We start from the raw sequence: 19,725 nt of genomic DNA, 5'->3' as shown, positions 1-19,725 counted from the left end.
TCCTCAGAGGAATGTATAAGACAGATTCTCCTTCCTCCCACAGGTTGCATTCCCCTGGTTTGTTTCTCTGCAGTGTTAATGATGGAGTTTCGTATATTGCTGAAGGCTTCTCCATATCAGTGTTTTTATGGGGTTTTTCTCCTGTGTAAACTTGTAGAGTCAGTGAGCTCTGATCTCCAAGTGAAGGTCTTCCAGTAATTGCCATCTCCTTGACAGTTTCTCCCAGTGTGAATTCTCTGATGTGCTATGTGGCTTGGCTTCTAGTTGAATGCTTTTTCACATTTGGAGGATGTCTCCCTATGTGATCTATGGTGTAAGGTTTCTGACTTCGAGTCCTGGCTTCCTGCTGAAGACTTCCACACACTCCTACCTCCATTCCTAGCTGTCTCTACTATGAGTTCCTGATGCACTGAGTTCTGTCTTCCACGGCCTTCTCACATCAGCCCACTGCCTGTGACTGCCACAGAATCAGCCATCTTGCGTGCAGTGGGCATCTATTCCTAGAAGCGTTACCATATTTAGCACACTCGTGCAGTCCCTTTCTGAATTCTCAGATGTGTTCAAAAGTTTGATGTGTAGAAGAGGGCTTTCCTCACTCTATGTCTACATAAGTCTCTCCCTTTGATCATTTCTCTGATGCTCAGAGAATTTCACAACCCACTGAAAGTTTCCTCCTATTGCATACAGTTTTGCATTGTCTGGTGTCCAATTTGAACTCCTGAATAAAGTTTTTTTTTTCAAACTTGTGGAATTTATAAAGCATTCTGCCTGCATGGTTCCTTTCATGTTGAATAAAAGCTGAGCTATGCTTGCATTCTCACATTCAATGCCCTGGAATGGTTTCTCCCTAGTATGAATTATATGTTCCAGTGGAAATGGGTTCTGGATTGGAGACTATTCCACATTATAATCACAACATTTCTCTCCAGTATGAGTTCTTTAAAAGAGAGTAGGATTACATTTTGACATAAACTTTTACTCACCTATTTGTCAGGTTATAGCCTGTGTACAATGTTTTGTGACTAGTGTAGGAGGGCCTTATTTTTGTACTAGTTATACTCATGTGCCTTTTCATTAGTATGAGTGGTTTGACACACTTATTACAACTTTGTCACACTTATTATATTCTGTGTTCTTTAGAAATTTCCCCCAGATTCATTACCCTCATTACCTCTCAGTTAATTAAAAAATTTTGTTAAATAAATGTAACTTACCCCAAAAAAAATTTGACTTGAATTTTCTGTTGCTTTTTTTTTAATATTTTTTATTTATTCATTTTAGAGAGAGACAGACAGACAGACAGAAAGGAGGAGCAGGAAGCATCAACTCCCATATGTGCCTTGACCAGGCAAGCCCAGGGTTTCAAACTGGTGACCTCAGTGTTTCCAGGTCGACATTTTATCCACTGTGCCACCACAGGTCAGGCTGATTACTTTCTCATATGTGCCTTGACCATGGGCCTTCAGCAGACCGAGCAACCCCTTGCTCAAGCCAGCGGACCTTGGGTCCAAACTGGTAAGCTTTGCTCAAACCAGATGAGCCCACGCTCAAGCTGGCAACCTCGGGGTCTCGAACCTGGGTCCTCTGCATCCCAATCCGACGCTCTATCCACTGCACCACTGCCTGCTCAGGCTCTGTTGCTTTTTTAAAATATAATTATCAATTTGCAATACTCTTCCTAAAATAGAATAAATGCATAATTCCAAGTGAATCTTCCCACTAGCATTTTATAGAATGAAACCTCATCAGGAATACTTCATTATAATGACACCTTTTTTTTTTTTTTTTTTTTTTCATTTTTCTGAAGCTGGAAACAGGGAGAGACAGTCAGACAGACTCCCGCATGCGCCCGACCGGGATCCACCCGGCACGCCCACCATGGGGCGGCGCTCTGCCCACCAGGGGGCGATGCTCTGCCCATCCTGGGCGTCGCCATATTGCGACCAGAGCCACTCTAGCGCCTGGGGCAGAGGCCGAGGAGCCATCCCCAGCGCCCGGGCCATCTTTGCTCCAATGGAGCCTTGGCTGCAGGAGGGGAAGAGAGAGACAGAGAGGAAAGCGCGGCAGAGGGGTGGAGAAGCAAATGGGCGCTTCTCCTGTGTGCCCTGGCCGGGAATCGAACCCGGGTCCTCCGCACGCTAGGCCGACGCTCTACCGCTGAGCCAACCGGCCAGGGCTATAATGACACCTTTTTTAATGTGAAAAATTTCCCAGTGTAAATATTTTCTATCGCTCGGGCTTGGAGAGGGGAAACCCTGCTTCCATGTGACAGACACACAGCACACTGGCTGGGGTGGCAAATAGTTTGAGCGTTTCAGAGATGATTTTTCAGCCAATGGAGCAAAGGGCGGGAGCAAAGAGACAAAGCTCTGAAGAGGAAGAGACTAAGTAGGAGGATGGATGGACACTCAGACAAGGGTGTAGAGAAGCATGTGTCAAGGGACTGGAGTTGGATGTTTTAAGCCTCCTGGCTTTATTCATGGATTACTATAGCTGGGTATTAACCACCTGGTGTTCCTGCTTCCTGCATCTTTCTCCTCTCAGCCTACACACCAATATCAAAATCCTCATTTCAGGGCACCACCTCCCCATGTTTCAAGAAACGTGCTGTGGGCCCTGCCTGTTCCAGCACCTGCATCTGGATGTGAATTTATTCTCATATTTACTTGTAAATTCAGAAACAAATAGCAGGAAGGGTATGTTAGTCAAGACTATCATGGCCCTCATGTGCTGTTCCCTGATATAATCTGGCAGACTAAGTATCATTAGGTTATTCTACCAGAGCTCTTGAATATTGAACTGACCCATAGTATCAATTTCTGGGTCCCCTTTTTGTTGGGGACTGAAAGCCAACAGGGTCTTTTCAGTTTAGATTTTTGGGGGACAGAAGTGTGGGGAAGTGGCAGTAAGTTGACAGTCTGCCCAACACCCCACCTCACTTGTTCTGTGAAGTTGCTAAAGGCTACTTTGCTATGGTGCTGGATTGTTTATACTCATCCTACCCCCATGCCCCTCAGAAAGACTGGAGGCAAGTTTCTTTTATCCTTTGTTTTGTGAAGTTAAGATGTTATGTATGGTGGGGGTTTTCTGCACTTGATAGAATTCTTGGGTTACCTTAGAAATGTGATCAGAGATCTCTTTGATTTGCTAATGGCCCACTTTGCCCTATAAATAAAGCTGGAGAGATAGAAAATATTTACACTGAAAAAATTTTCATATTTAAAAAGGTGTCGCCCTGGCCGGTTGGCTCAGCGGTAGAGCGTCGGCCTAGCGTGCGGAGGACCCGGGTTCGATTCCCGGCCAGGGCACACAGGAGAAGCGCCCATTTGCTTCTCCACCCCTCTGCCGCACTTTCCTCTCTGTCTCTCTCTTCCCCTCCCGCAGCCAAGGCTCCATTGGAGCAAAGATGGCCCGGGCGCTGGGGATGGCTCTGTGGCCTCTGCCTCAGGCGCTAGAGTGGCTCTGGTCGCAACATGGCGACGCCCAGGATGGGCAGAGCATCGCCCCCTGGTGGGCAGAGCGTCGCCCCATGGTGGGCGTGCCAGGTGGATCCCGGTCCGGCGCATGCGGGAGTCTGTCTGACTGTCTCTCCCTGTTTCCAGCTTCAGAAAAATGAAAAAAAAAAAAAAAAAAGTAAAAAAGCCAAAAAATAAAAAAAAATAAAAATAAATAAATAAATAAAAAGGTGTCATTATAACGAAGTATTCCTGATGAGGTTTCATTCTATAAAATGATAGTAGGAAGATTCACTTGGAATTGTGAATTTATTCTGTTTTAGGAAGAGTGTTGCAAATTGATAATTATATTTTTAAAAAGCATCAAAAAACCCAAGTCAAATTTTTTGGGCAAGTGGTGCCTGAACAGGGACCTGAGAAAGGGAAAACTAAACTGAAGGCAGGTGACAGAACTCACCAGGTGCACACAGTAAAGTAAAAATTTTGAGTAGAGTTTTGGGGGAGAGTTTAATCGGAAGTAATAAATTATAGGACAGTTAGGGTCAAAAGTAAGGGACCTTTATTTTTTTTGTACAAATGTTTTTATTTGAGGAGAAGATGTTTGCTCAGAATGAGCTAGAAACAGGGATGTAAATTTGAGAACCCCTTGGAGTCTGAGGACGACTCGGGAGATAATGAGGATGTCACGGCTATGGCCGTTTTAACCTTCCCACCGTTGCCACACTCTGCTTTTTCTTATACTTATCGGGTTGCTCCTAGGGTCGTTGTCTCAGACCTTTCGAGTTTCTCGCTCCAATAAGCTTTTTTTTTTTTTGTATTTTTCTGAAGCTGGAAACGGGGAGAGACAGACAGACTCCCGCATGCGCCCGACCGGTATCCACCCGGCACGCCCACCAGGGGGCGACGCTCCGCCCACCAGGGGGCGATGCTCTGCCCCTCCCGGCCGTCGCTCTGCTGCGACCAGAGCCACTCAAGGAGCCATCCCCAGCGCCTGGGCCATCCCTGCTTCAATGGAGCCTCGGCTGCGGGAGGGGAAGAGAGAGACAGAGAGGAAGGAGAGGGGGAGGGGTGGAGAAGCAGATGGACGCTTCTCCTGTGTGCCCTGGCCGGGAATCGAACCCGGGACTTCTGCACACCAGGCCGACGCTCTACCACTGAGCTAACCGGCCAGGGCCCCAACAAGCTTTTACAAACATTGAGGCAATTGCCAGACCTTGCATGTATGAAGGCCCAATATCAGAACATATTCTGATGTAATCCCCTGTATTTTGAGCCTGATGTAAAAGCTTGTTGGAGATACAGGGGATTACATCAGAATATGTTCTGATATTGGGCCTTCATACATGCAAGGTCTGGCAATTGCCTCAATGTTTTAGGGGAGGCCTTCAGAACAATACTTTTTTTTTTTTTTTTTTTTTACAGAGACAGAGAGAGAGTCAGAGAGAGGGAAAAACAGGGCCAGACAGACAGGAACAGAGAGAGATGAGAAGCATCAATCATCAGTTTTTCATTATGACACTTTAGTTGTTCATTGATTGCTTTCTCATATGTGCCTTGATGGGGAGGGGGGTATAGCAGACCAAGTAACCCCTTGCTCAAGCCAGCGTCCTTGAGTCCAAGCTGGTGAGCTTTTTGCTCAAACCAGATGAGCCTGTGCTCAAGCTGGTGACCTCGGGGTCTCAAACCTGGGTCCTCTGCATCCCAGTCTGATGCTCTATCCACTGCGCCACCACCTGGTCAGGCCAGGACAATACTTTGATAAACGGCAGAACAAATGAAAAAAGAGGCCCTGGCCGGTTGGCTCAGTGTTAAAGCGTCGGCCTTGCGTGCAGGAGTCCCGGGTTTGATTCCCGGCCAGGGCACACAGGAAAGGCGCCCATCTTCTTCTCCACCACTCCCCATCTCCTTCCTCTCTGTCTCTTTCTTCCCCTCCCACAGCCAAGGCTCCATTGGAGCAAAGTTAGCCCGGGCGCTGAGGATGGCTCTGTGGCCTCTGCCTCAGGCGCTAGAATGGCTCTGATTGCGACAGAGTGACGCCTCAGATGGGCAGAGCATCGCCCCCTGGTGGGCGTGCCAGGTGGATCCCGGTCGGGCACATGCAGGAGTCTGTCTGACTGCCTCCCCATTTCTAACCACAGAAAAATTTTTTAAAAAAATGAAAGTAGGAAGGTCAGGGAAGTACTTCTGCTCATGGATCTTGTTTCAAATGCAGGGGTTTAGGACATTTAGCTAGAAATTGCCCTTCTCCCCCCCAGATGTCAGTCTTGGCCTCTCCTTCAAGGGAAGCCAGTTCATAAAGCTCTGGACCTCTGCCCACGCTGCGGGGGAGGGAAACACTGGGAGAATGAATGTAAATCTAAGTATACTGCTGAAGGGCAGGTGATTTGGGGAAATGGACAGCGGAGCCTTCCCAGCACCCATCAACTAAGTTTGTCACTCAGCTAAAATTGAGGTAGAGAAATCTTGGCATAATCAACCTGAACCACCAGTTGCAGCAGCTATTGGAATTTGAGAATGAATGGGAGACTCAGGTATTAGGAAAGTTACAGCTTTTGCTGTTATTGTCTGATTTTCTTTAATGTTTTAACTACAATCCTCTGAATTATCATTTTGTTTCTTTCTTATTATTTGCCTGGAATTTAGGCAGGGGACACCTGTTGGATCTGACTATAGAAAATATCCCAGCAGCTGCCAAGTTTTATTTTTCTCAGGGAAATTTTATTTAGTCTCATCCATCTTTTTGTCCCTTTGTCAAAAAAATGCCCAAAGATCAGGCAGGCATCTTTCTAATCTGGATGTGCTCTGAAATCCCAGGTTTCTCTCTGGTTTGTCTGGTTCATCTGATTCTTATTTCTGTTTAGTCTTTGTTTAATGCTGTCTACAATGTGTCTGTTTTTAAGGCCTGAATTAGGTTCTTGCATGCAAAAATTGGAAATGCTGGCTCTAATATTGAAAAAATAAAATGGTTTCATTTCTACATTTCTTTTTAATTGGAACTTGTAAGGCACTCTCATTTAAATTTAAATAGAATGGAATGTGGAGCCTAAAGACTTGCTAATTTCGTTGAGCTGATGCGTCTGTTATAGCTAAGCAACACTGGGTTTTATTTTGGGGGGTTTTTTGTTGTTTTTTTCTCTTGACTCATTCATGAAGCAGTCACTGAGCTGCAAGGCTTGGGGCAGGGTGAATTTCCTTAACAAAGGTGTGAGTTTTTTGTTGTTTTTTTCACAATGGGAAGATAATGAAGGTCATACTGGATTTTTTCAGACTTATATGCTCTCTAGATTGCCTGTTAATTAACGGGGTAGAAATGTTTTGAAAAATATGGGAGTGTTACTTAGAAAAGCATTTACTATATTTTGTCAGACTTTTGGATTTAACATAAGGACAAATATTTCCTACAATTCTCAGCATCAAGGCATTATAAAGTGTGCCCAGCAAATGCTTAAAGGTCAATTATAAAAAATTAAAAAGGGGGAATCATATTCTGGAACTCCTGCAAATCTTTATCATGTTTTTTACTTAAAAAAAATTTTTGAATGCTGATGTACAGGGCCAATCAGCAGCCGAGAGCCTCTGGAATCCTACAAGGAAAGCCTTCTCTGAAGTGTGATGGAGGGACCTGCTCACAGGAATCTGGCAAGGGCCAGACCCTGTTCTCCTATGGGGCCAAGGATATGTGTGTTTTTCCTAGGTCTGCTGAGGCTCCTCGGTGGGTTCCTGAATGTTTGATGAGACACCATGAGCCAGGATGAGAGACTCACTTCACAAGAGCAATTGTATAAGGCTTATTTTACTCTGCTCTTATCCCTTTCTCTATTAAACCTGTTCCATCTATCAAATCCTCTTAGCACACTCCAAACCTCTTTCTGCTGCAAATTCATACCCTCCTTCATTTGATCCAGCTGATAACGCTGTCCTGTCTTTTTCCAATCAGCTCCAGATATACGGAAAAATGTCTATATAGGCAGAGAAGGATCCTCAAACCTCTCAACGAGATCTCTTGAGCATGGCTTTTAATGCTGAGCATTGTTCTATAATGACCAAGAGGAAAAGAAAAGGCAGACAGAGCCCAACATGATCAGGCAAAATACCAGCTCTTGGAATATGCCTTTAAAGGCTCCAACTCCCCATTGGGGCCTCATAAGACTCCATCAGGGCCTTGCTTCAAGAGTGGAAAAGAAGGTCATTGGGCTAAAGCCTGCCTGGCTTCTTGGTCCTTGCCAGGGCCATGCCCTTGCTGTGGGAAAAAGGGACACTGGAAGGAAGGCTGCCCCTCACTCCTCCAAGGGAGGGTTCAGCCTCTTCCAGCACTACCCCAGCCACCTCTGACCTAACCTTGCCCAGTCTGCTGGGACTTGCCACTGAAGACTAAAGGTACCCAGGGCCATTGGCCCCATCTCTTGTCACCATGGATGAGCCTAGAGTAAACTTCCAAGTAGCAGGTAAGCTGATCTCATTTCTTAGAGACACAAGGGCCACTTACTCTGCCTTGCTCAAATATTTGGGTTCTGCTTATCCCTCAAAGATCTCTGTTGTGGGTGTTGATGGTCTTATTTTCCTCCATGTTTGCCACGGATCCACTGCCTTGTTATATACATAGTGTCTCCTTTACACACTCTTTTCTCCTTCTACCTCGATGCCCTATGCCTGTTTTAGGCTGGGACTTACTCTCCAAATTCAGAGCCCCCCCCCCCTTTTTGCCCATTTCTGTTATAAATTTACCTCTACCCAGCATAGTGGGTTCTCCTCACCACACCACAGCTGCAAAACTCCAGGGAAATGCCCCCTGGGTTCATCTCTCCAGATTACAAGAACAGAAGCTCCATCTCCATACATGCTGCAGATGGCCCTTCCAGTCTACCTGAATCATTGCCAGAAATCCAGTATTGACACTAAGCTTGAGACAAAAGCTTAATGTGCTAGAAGCAGTGGTCTTTGGGACTTGGACGCTAGCTACAGAGTGTGGAAATGTGACAACAGTTCCAGTGCCATGCTGATTTTTCCTGAATGTTTGTGATGCCTACTCCTTGGGACAGTTCTCAGACTGAAGTGGGGTTGGGTTACATTTATAGATAATGTGGAGCGTTGATGATGTCAACATAGACTTGGTGAAATTACATTAACATATTAAGGACATTCAAAACTGCAAAGATTCTGTATTTGCTAAGAATTTGCTTGATAATCTAAAAGGCTTTAATCCAAAAATTGTATTAAGACACTTGTTTTGGTATCTGTTAGTATTGGCTATTTTAATTTTGTGTTTATTTTATATTTTTCCAGTTTGCCTCCAAATTGGAACATGGGAAATCAGATGAGTATGAATCACAGCACACAAATTGAAGTTAAAAAAATAGAAAAGGGGGAATATGTTGGGGACCAAAAGCCAACAGGGTCTTTGCAGTTTAGATTTTTGGGGGATAGAGGTGTAAGCTGTCAGTGGAACTGGCAGTAAGCTGACAGTCTGCCCAACCCCCCCCCCACCTCACTTGTTCTATGAAGTTGCTAAAGGCTATTTTGCTATAGTGGTGGATTGTTTATACTCATCCTACCTCCCATGTCCCCCAGAAAGGCTGGAGGCAAGTTCCTTTTGTCCTTTGTTTTGTGAAGTTAGAGTGTTATGTATGGTGGGGGGTTTCTGCACTTGGTAGAATTCTTGGGTTGCCTTGGAAATGTGATCAGAAATCTCTTTGATTTGCTTATGGCCCACTTTTTCCTATAAATAAAGCAGGAAGTGGGTGTTGAGCACGCTCTGTTCTTGCCATCAGCATTGCAGCCTCCCAAGCCCATCCTTTTACTCTAAGCCTATTTTCTTAATTCCGCACCATTCCAACTCAGGACCTGGAATTACTAGCCACGCTGGTTCACGGCACCTTTTCCATTTTAATTTACCAGACAAGGGCATTTTCCAGGATCCACAATTTGTCTTGCCTCAGCCACTGTATACTTCCTTCACTCAGTTTCCACAGCTTGAAATTGTACAGTTGAGGGTAAGACTCCTTAAGATCAATTCCAGCGCTGCCACTTACTAGATGGGTGACCATGAGCAAATTAATTAGCCCCTCTGACAGCTAGAGTATCCTTAAGGACCCCTGGAGAGATGCCCAAATCAGGATCTCATCTACTTGCACCTGACCTACCAGCCTGCCACGCAGAACCAGCTCATTATAAGCCCTCAGCTGACCAATACCAAGACCCCATCTCAGACCCATGTGCCCCCTACTTACTGACCTCCACAGACTCCTTATTCACTGTTGTTCCAACAAGTGTCACTGGAAGTTTCCTCTGTGCTGAATACCTGAGATACATCAGTCTACACAGCAGACAAGGAATTTTTCCTTCATGGGGCTTACATCCCAGTGGTGGGAATAAACAATAAACAATACAGAATACAAATAAACACATTCCATAGACTATCAAAAGAGGACAGTGTTGTGGGATAAAAAATATTAGGGCAGGGGAAAGTCAGAGGGAATGGGCTGCAATTTTAAATAGAGTGGTTTGCCGTGAACCAGCATGGCTAGTGTAAAGCCAGTAGCCAGGGCCACTATCACAACCGCCTGGCCCATGCAGGTTCACATTGGATTCGGACAGTTGGTAAAGAAACAACAGAGCCAAAAACTGGTGGGCCATCATCTTTAATCGTAGCTTGCACCCAGCGGGCAAGTAAAAAACACACACTGGGCTCCAAAACCCACTCACATTCAGTGCTCACAAAGCTACTGACTTATCCAAGTTTCCTAGAATCAAAGGTTTCTAGCTCACCAGACTTATTCACCTCTGTTCCCATCTCCTTCCTTCTCCCTGCACAAACTCTGCACTAACTGGCTTCTCCTTCAGCACTCTGCCATCTTGGCTGCTTCTCCTGGCCTCCTCCACGTGGCCTTTCTCTGCTATGCTCTCTCATGCTAATCTCAGGAACCTAGAGCGCAAGCTCCTGTTCTGCCCCCATTTTATAGTGTAGATTCATAACCTTTAATCCAATATACAAAATAGGGAAGTTTCTAATACAAAGTCACTTATCTGGGGCATGATGGGATTGCACCACCCCACATCAAAACAGGTGGGAAAGGCTTAATCCTAAAACCAAGCCCCAGGCTACAAGGATCTTGCCTGCCCACAGCCCACAGAGACACACATTAATATCACCTGGGCAACGGCCTCTATGTGGGCAGCGCCATCTTTAACAAAGTGAATATAATATATATATATTTTTTATTTTATTTTATTTATTCATTTTAGAGAGGAGAGAGAGATAGAGAGAGAGAGAAGGGGAGGGAGGAGCTGGAAGCATCAACTCCCATATGTGCCTTGACCAGGCAAGCCCAGGGTTTCGAACTGGCGACCTCAGCATTTCCAGGTCGACGCTTTATCCACTGTGCCACCACAGGTCAGGGCGTGAGCATAATATATTTTATCTGCCCAACAGCTAGTAATTCCAGGTCTTGAATGGGAACATCGTGGAATTATGAAAATAAGCTTAGAGAAAAAGGATGGGCTTTGGAGGTCTCTTTGCAATGCAAGAGATAGCTTGCAAAAAGCAAAGTTCCATTCCCCAACCTGCTTTATTTATAGGGCAAAGTAAGGCCATTAGCAACCAAAGAGATCATTAAAGCAAAGTTACATTTCCAAGGCATCCCAAGAATTCTCCCAAGTGCAGAAAACCCCCATCATGCCTAACATCTTAACTTCACAAGACAAAGGATAAAAAGAAACTTGCCTCCAGTCTTTCTGAGGGACATGGGGGGTAGGACGAGTGTAAACAATCCAGCACCATAGTTAAATAGCCTTTAGCAACTTCACAGAACAAATGAGGCAGGGGGTTGGGCAGACTGTCAGCTTACTGCCAGTTCCCTACACCTCTGTCCCTAAAAATCTAAACTGCAAAGACCCTGTTGGCTTTCAGTCCCTAACAATGGTTCAGTATGGGTATCCTTGGCAAGGTGGCACTTAAAGGAAGTGGGCAGCGGGTCATGGGGGAGGGAAGAGGGAGGAGGGCTCAGCAGATGGAGCAGCCAGTGCAGAAACCCTAGAACAGGCATGCTTGGTATGTTTGAGGACCCACTAAGGAGGCTGGTATGATTGGAGCAGGGTGGGAAGGAAGTAATGTGAGAAAGGAAAGTGAGGTATATCAGAAACAGACATACTGGTTTCTCTGGAGAATCCCAATATATAGATAAATGGAGATATAGATCTCTATCTATCTATAGATAGAAAGATATTTACATCTATCTCCTCTTGTATATATATCAGTGTACATATACATAGGATATGTGAGAATATGTAATATATATATGATATATATATATGATACAAAGGCAGACAGATGTTAGATAATCTATATAATATTTATCTGTCCTATACTCAATAAAGGAGGTGATATAGATGATAAAGATATAGATACATTCAAAAGATATGTTTTAAGAAACTGGCTCCCGTGATGGTGGGGCCTGGCAAGTCTGGAATCTGTAGGGCAGGTAGCAGGCTGGAAGCTCAGGTGAGAGTTGGTGCTGCCACCTTGAGGCAGCATTGCTTCTCTTCTGGGAGACCTGGACTTGTGCTCCTGAGGCTGTGGATGAGGCCCATCCACGTTATTGAGCTTAATTACTTCTCTTTTCTTTACTTGAAGTCAACTGACTGTACTGTTAACTATTTATCTTAAAAATACCTTTACAGCAACACATTAGTTAGTTGTTGATTGGATAACGAGGTAGTATAGCCAAGTGGACACAAGAAACCATGACATGAAATAATGGGGGTATATCATGTGGAGACCCCCATAGGCCATTATTCCAGATGATGTAGTAAGGTACCAAAAAGCTGAAAAATTAATATTGATATTTTAGGAGGAAAGGTCAGGCTTTCCTGTCCCATCCTTCCTTTGGGGAGGGAAGGAAGAAGAGTGTAGAAGTTTCTGGCTTGCAAGGACAATGGGTCATTTAGTTTTAACTATAGAGTAAAGATTGTCTGAGGAACTTCTTTTCTTTTACAATAAGAGACAGAATTTACATACCACCCTATATTGATTTTGGTTCTTTCTCCATTCCTGGAATCCTGAGAGTAACATACCTCTAGGCAATGGAGGAGAGATAGACACTAAAAGATTTGTAAATGTCTTTGATAGTGTTACCTTAAAAGTTGTAATGTTTCTATGGATTCCCTAAGCAAATGTTGTAAGCTTGTGCCATAATGTCATGCTCTCCCCAGCCTGTATGTGATGAAGGGTATATAACCAGCCTCTGAGATGTATTTGGCGCACACAATTTGGGTCTGCAAATGCCCCGTGCCAGCTATATGTGGCTGGCATATTTAATAAATCTCCTCCTTTAATAAAATCCTTCAAAATTCATTTGGACTTGGTGTCTCTACATAAACCCACGGAATTGAGGTATGGGTACTTTACAATAGTGAGATGAGACATTGAAGGTTACACTGAGAGGAGAAACCAGAAGAAAGCAGGAAAGGGGAGGCTGCAATGTCTGTGATCTTACACTCAAGTCAGTGACCTAGGTGTTTCAGACTAAGGGAGAAAGGGCTGACTGAAAAGTTTGAAAAGTAACAAATCACAGCTGTGGTCCTTGTTATCAGTTCCTGAAATAAACTTGCAGCACCAGCAATTAGAATGGATTACCTGAATAGTCAAGAACAGACGGTCAAAAAAAAAAAAAGAACATAGTCAAAACCTCCTCTCTTAACCCCTCCCCTCCCAGAGACACAAAAGTCATGTAGGGTTGCAAAGAAGTCAAAGAAATCAGGCACTTGTCACGTGAAAACTAAGGCTATAAAGGTATATTAAACTCAGAAAAACTTTGGGGAGTACGTGTTTTTGGTGCTACTAGCCCCATGTGCTCTACCAGCTAATAAATCCTTCTTCCTCCATCAAGTTGTCTGGGTGTCTATTATCTTCGGTTTGCAGCTAATTCCTGCTACAACACTAGAGGACTTTAAGAGACCAGTGAAATGCTCTGATGAATTTAAAAGGACCACTCTGGTTACTGTAATGAGAAGTGTGAAAATAAAGGAAACCTCATTTAAAATGGAGAGAAGCCCGGAAGGGGGAGCTCTCACAAACTATCACTCAGACACCAAACAGAAGGAAATTTACTTTACATACCGTAGCAGAAAGAACTTCCCCCCACCCAGTAACAGCCCAGCTAATGAGAAGCAGTTACCATACTGAACTCTTCATAATGCCCTGCCCAGCTCCCTTTTGTTCTTCCCATTTGCCTGTTTACCAGTTTGCTTGTTCCAAACTGCAGTTCTTCTGCCATTCCTGAATAAATACATATTGCTGGTAAAAATAACTGCCTTTATTTTTTAAATAATATCCTAGAAACATCTTTTATGCATGGTTTTTTTTTCAGTGTTTAACATGCAGAATAGTGTGGTGAACACATTCATTCACTGAAACAATATTGCTCTCAATCATGCATGCACCAGCATTCTTAGAAACACCTTTTGATGTTGCCTTATATTTTGGGAAGGGGATAAAAAAAGAAGAAAGGTGAGTGAAAACTGATAGCCAATGTGACAAGTTCTCCAAGACCCATGGCAGTATAGCTTAGTGGCATATTGAACAGGCCATTTATCTACTCTTTGTCTCCCCAAACAGGATGAGTGAACAGGCATCTTAGAGGTCTGACTTCATCAACACCACAGCGTGACAGGCGATGGTTCCTGGAAAGCAGACTGCAGTATCAAGCGGGGGAGTTTCCGCCACACTGGTTCTGGGAGGAGGAGGAGCTGCGGGAGCTGTCACTGGGGTGAACGAGGCTCTGAAAGTGGCAGCTGCTGTTAGCCCCACACACAACTGCAGGCACACACTGAGTGGCAGCAGCTCTCATTAAAAACAAAATTTTAAAAAACTCAGTTTAGAGAAGTGCTTCTCAGTGATTCAAGGTAAGGGGCAGAACTTGGGACCAGGAAGGCCACATGGACAGGCCTGAAGGCAGACATCTGAGGCAGTGAACCATTTCTCTAGTTTACTGTGAGGCTGCGGAGAAACATGCCCTGGGTACGAACAGTCCCAAGTAAACTTTTGAAATGCTGCTTCACCAGAAACTTAATGGGAAGAAAGTATGCGTTGCTGTTTACCTAACAGACGATGTGCCTACAAATGTCCTTTGTTAAATGGAAGCTGAATTTAGAGACCATGGACTTTAAGGCTATAAGAAGCTTCAACTGTGTTTAGCCCAGAGTCCAGTGACTCTACCCTGACCCAGAATACCCTCTCTATAACCTGGAGCTGAGGTGCAGAGTCCACAGGGTCGGCAGGCTGTGACCTTGCTGGGAGCACTTCCACAGACCAGGAACCTGCCACCTTCTTCCACAACATTCCCTGCTCTTCATGTCACATCTTTGTGATGTGACATGTCCCAGCCTGCAGTGGTGTGCACTCCTTATTCCTTGTGGTGGAGCAGGGACAGTGCCACAGCAGCTGTGTGAAGACACACAGACATCGTTTTCTCTGTGACCTCTGATAGCACTGAAGAATTAAAGAGGATGAATGAGCTGCAACTGCAGGACTAGAGTGTCACTCAGACTTCTGGGCACAGACACTGCTCCTGCCAGAAAATGTCATGGTGCTGTTGCCTACTACTTGACTTATAGAATTACTCCCCATGTTACATTACCACTGTGAGAACTGAGCCATCTTTAAGAAGTGGAATACTCAGGTGGAGGAGAGGAAGTGGCCACTTTCAAATGCAAAAGCAGAAACACAAAGCTCTCTGCTTTTCCTGTGAACACACAGGATGTCCACTGAGGACTGGCCAGCTGGAGGAAAGAGAGTCAGTCAGGGCCTTTGAGAAGTGGCCGTGGGCCTCAACTTCTCATGTCAGTTGCACATCAGGAAATGGCAAGTCACGGAAGTGGACATAACCTAATACACCACCAAGTGATTGGGACTGCCACACCTGAGGCTGAACACACTCCTACCTGCTGCAAGAAGAGTAACTGCAGTATGAACAATTGGAGGATCATGTTTACACAGACGAAGCCCCTGGTTTAGGTACCATCCCAGGGCCAGGGTCAGAGTCAAACTGAGGCCCAGAGGAACTGGGTAACTCAAGAGTTTGATTCATCTCTACCTCACAGGCAGAAGTTCCAGGTTCTAAAAGCTGGGTTTGAGTGCAATACCCAGAATCATGGGCTGTATGTGAGGTGGGATCACTACTAACCCCCAGGGACAAATGGGCTGGTGATAAGCGACATGCTGTTTCCAGGTAGGGGCTGCTAACTCAAAAGAGCCACACCCCATTCAAATGAACTGTCCTAGAAGAAGACAGATAGAAAGCCAGTGTACACTCAGACCAGCGAGACCTGACAGAAGGTGGGGAGCACAGCCGAAAGAAGTCCTGGGCTGCTGCATGAGTGCCCTCCTTCCTCCGGAGGTCAGTGGGCATGAGAACAAGGGGTCCCACTGACAGTGGGAACCTCTTACATAAGAGGATCAAGTAGAGCGAAGTGTTTGTAGACCATTTTCTTACTTTTTCATTCCTTTGCTTCATAAGCTTAATTTTACAATTTTATATTTTAATAATCAAAATGTGAATTTGATAGATTTCTATGTTGTTAATGAAGCTCATTTTGGTTCTTATACTTGGTAATTCAGGCTAATTACACAGTGCCACCATGTAGCTGAGGCAGTTCTGAACCACGAGGAGTGTCTGACATTCTTACATTCTCAAAACGCACAATGCTGTGAAGCTCGACTCTCAGTAAACAAAATGACTGCTTTGATATAAGCTTGGACAGTTATTCTCTAGAACAAATTCTCTTACATTCAATTATCTGCATCTCAAAGCTCTTCCTCATAAACTGCAATCACATCACTTTTCTCCAATATGATGTTTCTGATGCTGAATGAGGTTTGCTGTCTGGTTGAAGGCTTTCCCACATTTATTACATTTATAGGGTTTCTCTCCAGTGTGAATCCTCTGATGCTGAGTAAGGTGTGTGCTTCGAATAAAGGCTTTTCCACAGATTTTACATTTGTAAGGTTTTTCCCTGGTATGAATTCTCTTATGTTGAGTAAGGGCTGAATGGTCACTGAAAGCTTTCTCACATATATTGCATGTATATGGTTTTTCCCCAGTATGAATTCTCTGATGCTGGGCTAGGGCTGATTGGTCCCTGAAGGCTTTCTCACACAAACCACATCTGTACGGTTTTTCTCCAGTATGAATTTTCCGATGTCGAGCAAAGGATGAATTATCTCTGAAGGCTTTCCCACATTCGTTACACTTGTAAGGTTTCTCTCCAGTGTGAATTCTCTGGTGTTCAGTGAGGGAAGAGTTTACCCTGAAGGCCTTTCCACATTCATTACATTCAAAGGGCTTCTCTCCAGTGTGAATTCTCTGATGCTGGAGAAAACTTGTACTCTGATTGAAGGCTTTCCCACATTCGTTACACTTATAGGGTTTCTCTCCACTGTGGATATTCTGGTGTTTGGTAAGATGCGCCTTGCACACAAAGGCTTTGTCACAAGTGTTACATTTAAAAGGTTTCTCTCCAGTATGTATTCTATGATGGTGGGCGAGGTGTATGTTTCGGATAAAAGCTTTTCCACATAATTTGCATTCAAAAGGTTTCTCTCCAGTGTGAATCTTCTGATGGTAAGTAAGTGAGGAGCTCACAGAGAAGGCCTTGCCACATTCCTTACACTCATAAGGCTTCTCACCGGTGTGGATTCTCTGGTGGTGGATAAGGTGTGTGCTCTGGTGGAAGGCTTTCCCACACTCTCTGCATTCATACCGTTTCTCTTTAATAAAAGTTTTCTTATTTGAATTAGGTTTTTCAGTATGAAGTTTTTGATGTTTATTAAGGGTTGAACTCTTAGTGAAGACTTTTCCACACTCACTACATTCAAAGGTTCTTTTGGTAGGTTGACATTCCTGACTCTGAACAAAAGACGAGCTTGTGGTACAGTACATTCCAGACCCATTACCTTCCTGGTCCCCACCCACAGCTGAGGTTTTCTGGTGAGTGAGTACCACTTCCTGCAACTTTATCTCCTGGCTTCCATGCTGCCATTCCAACATGCTGTCATATTCCCAGTGACCACTGTTAGTGGATCTCTCCTTTATCACCTTCCGACCCAATTCTTCTCCAGAAATATCTGTCTTGAAAGTAGATTTCTTATTCACAGGGAGAGACATCCAGTCTGAAAGACATCAAAAATATAAATGTGCCTGACCTGTGGTGGCGCAGTGGATAAAGCATAAAGCATCGACTTGGAAATGCTGAGGTCGCTGGTTCGAAACCCTGGGCTTGCCTGGTCAAGGCACATATGGGAGTTGATGCTTCTGGCTCCTCCCCCCCTTCTCTCTCTCTGTCTTTCTCTCCTCTCTCTCGGTCTCTCTCTCTCCTCTCTAAAAATGAATAAATAAAAAAATTTAAAAAAAAATTAAAAAAAATATAAATGTGTGTTATCTTAGTAAAACATCTAGTTAGGATAAAATGATGAACCTGTTTTTAGTGAAAAGGTTGACGTTTGAAGATTTCTTGGAGAGCCTGACCAGGTGGTGGCACAGTGGATAGAGCATCAGACTGGGATGCAGAAGACCCAGGTTCGAGACCCCGAGGTCGCCAGCTTGAGCGCAGGCTCATCTGGTTTGAGCAAGAGCCCACCAGCTTGAACCCAAGATCTCTGGCTCCAGCAAGGGGTTGCTCAGTCTGCTGAAGGCCCATGGTCAAGGCACATGTGAGAAAGCAACCAATGAACAACTAAAGTGTTGCAACACACAATGAAAAACTAATGATTGATGCTTCTCATCTCTCTCCATTCCTGTCTGTCTGTCCCTGTCTATCCCTCTCTCTGACTCACTCTCTGTCTCTGTAATAAATAAATAAATAAATAAATAAATAAATAAATAAATAAAAAAGATTTCTTGGAGAAAGGAAAGGGGAGGAGAGGTGAACAGAAGACAAAGCAGGAAGGGGTTGACCTAATTATAGTATATTAAGCAGATCTTGGGAGCTTAATGGTACAGGGTTCAGATGGTACAGGGCTGGATTTGGCTCCTAAGTATAACAGTTCTTTTACTTGTGGTTACAGAGAAGTTACCTGAACTTTTAAGCCACAGAAAAACCTATACAGACTACAATTTTTCAAATTATAAGAAAAAATGTACCTTGTTTATTTAAGTGATATGGTCTTTAAAATAATCCAGATGTCATCTTAAGAAACCATTGAAATTAGAGGCAACAATTGGCAGGAAAAAAAAATTCAACTCCAGAGTAATTACTAACACCAGTACTTTAAATGTTTCAACACTCCTTTTAGTATTCAGATGGGTAATAAAAAGTTAGGCTACCATTATGGCTGTGAATGACTCCCTGCTACTGGTGAAGGAGCAGTGTCTCCAAACATATGTGAATGCTGTGACATTCATCTGAGGGTAATGTGTAATGAGAGTGGATGTGTGAGCACAGAAAATCAGGAACACACCTGCAAACCTGCCAGGGCATACCCACCCCATCTCAGAAGGAAGCCCTGAATCTAGGAAAGGGAAACACCAATCACAGGACGGAAACTCTGCAACTAGCACAGGAGCCGTGGTCCTGTGGATTACCGGACAAAGCGATTCCTGTCTACAAACACACATTTCACGCTTAACAGCTGCCTCACTTGCTTTCATCCATGGGTACCTTAATATTAACAAGTAGAGTTCTGAATTGCATATTAGTTTTGCATACGTATTTGTGCATATCTGCCTTTTATGTTAAGTCTATTTAAGACTGTACTAGGAAATGCAAAAACAAGGACTAAACACACATGATGCAGATCACTGGGAAGTGCTATCAGGAATAAGCCTCCCTCATTACTTTTTTTCCCACTCAATCCAGAAAATATACCAAGAACTAAGATTTTTAAAAAAATCAATTTCTTTAAAACTATATGAAGGCCCTAGCTGGGTTGCTCAGTGGATAGAGGATCAACCTGGCATATTGACGTCTTTGGTTCCAACCCCGGTCAGCCCATGTACGAGAAGCTATCACGAATGCACAACACCACGGTTGCTGCCTTGAGCCCAAAGGTCTCTGGCTTGAAGCCCAAGGTCACTGGCTTGGCTGGAGCCCCCCCAGGCAAGGCACATATGAGAAAGCAATCAATTAATAACTAAGGTGCTGCAACAAAGAATTTATGCTTCTCATCTCTCTCCCTTCTTGTCTATCTCTAACTGTCCCTCTCTCTGTCCATCTGTCTCTCTCTCTAAAAAAAAAAAAAAAGCCAAACAAACCACTAAAGAAAACCTACAAAGAAAAG

General features: G+C 44.2%; 1 protein-coding gene across 1 annotated transcript in view; it reads right to left on the bottom strand.

Annotated features, from left to right (window-relative positions):
* The window catches only part of LOC136383095 (zinc finger protein 879), an 86,997-nt gene that overhangs the window by 38,438 nt on the left and 28,834 nt on the right, over positions 1-19,725 (bottom strand). Inside the window, exon 7 of the mRNA XM_066352667.1 lies at positions 16,341-17,619. Coding sequence (XP_066208764.1) covers positions 16,341-17,619 — 1,279 coding nt within the window. The remainder of the gene's footprint in view (positions 1-16,340; positions 17,620-19,725) is intronic.

Source organism: Saccopteryx leptura, chromosome 1, assembly GCF_036850995.1.
Source record: "Saccopteryx leptura isolate mSacLep1 chromosome 1, mSacLep1_pri_phased_curated, whole genome shotgun sequence".
In the NCBI taxonomy this organism is placed as follows: domain Eukaryota; kingdom Metazoa; phylum Chordata; class Mammalia; order Chiroptera; family Emballonuridae; genus Saccopteryx; species Saccopteryx leptura.
Note: the sequence above shows the minus strand (reverse complement) of the source record. Positions and strands in the feature narration are given on the sequence as shown.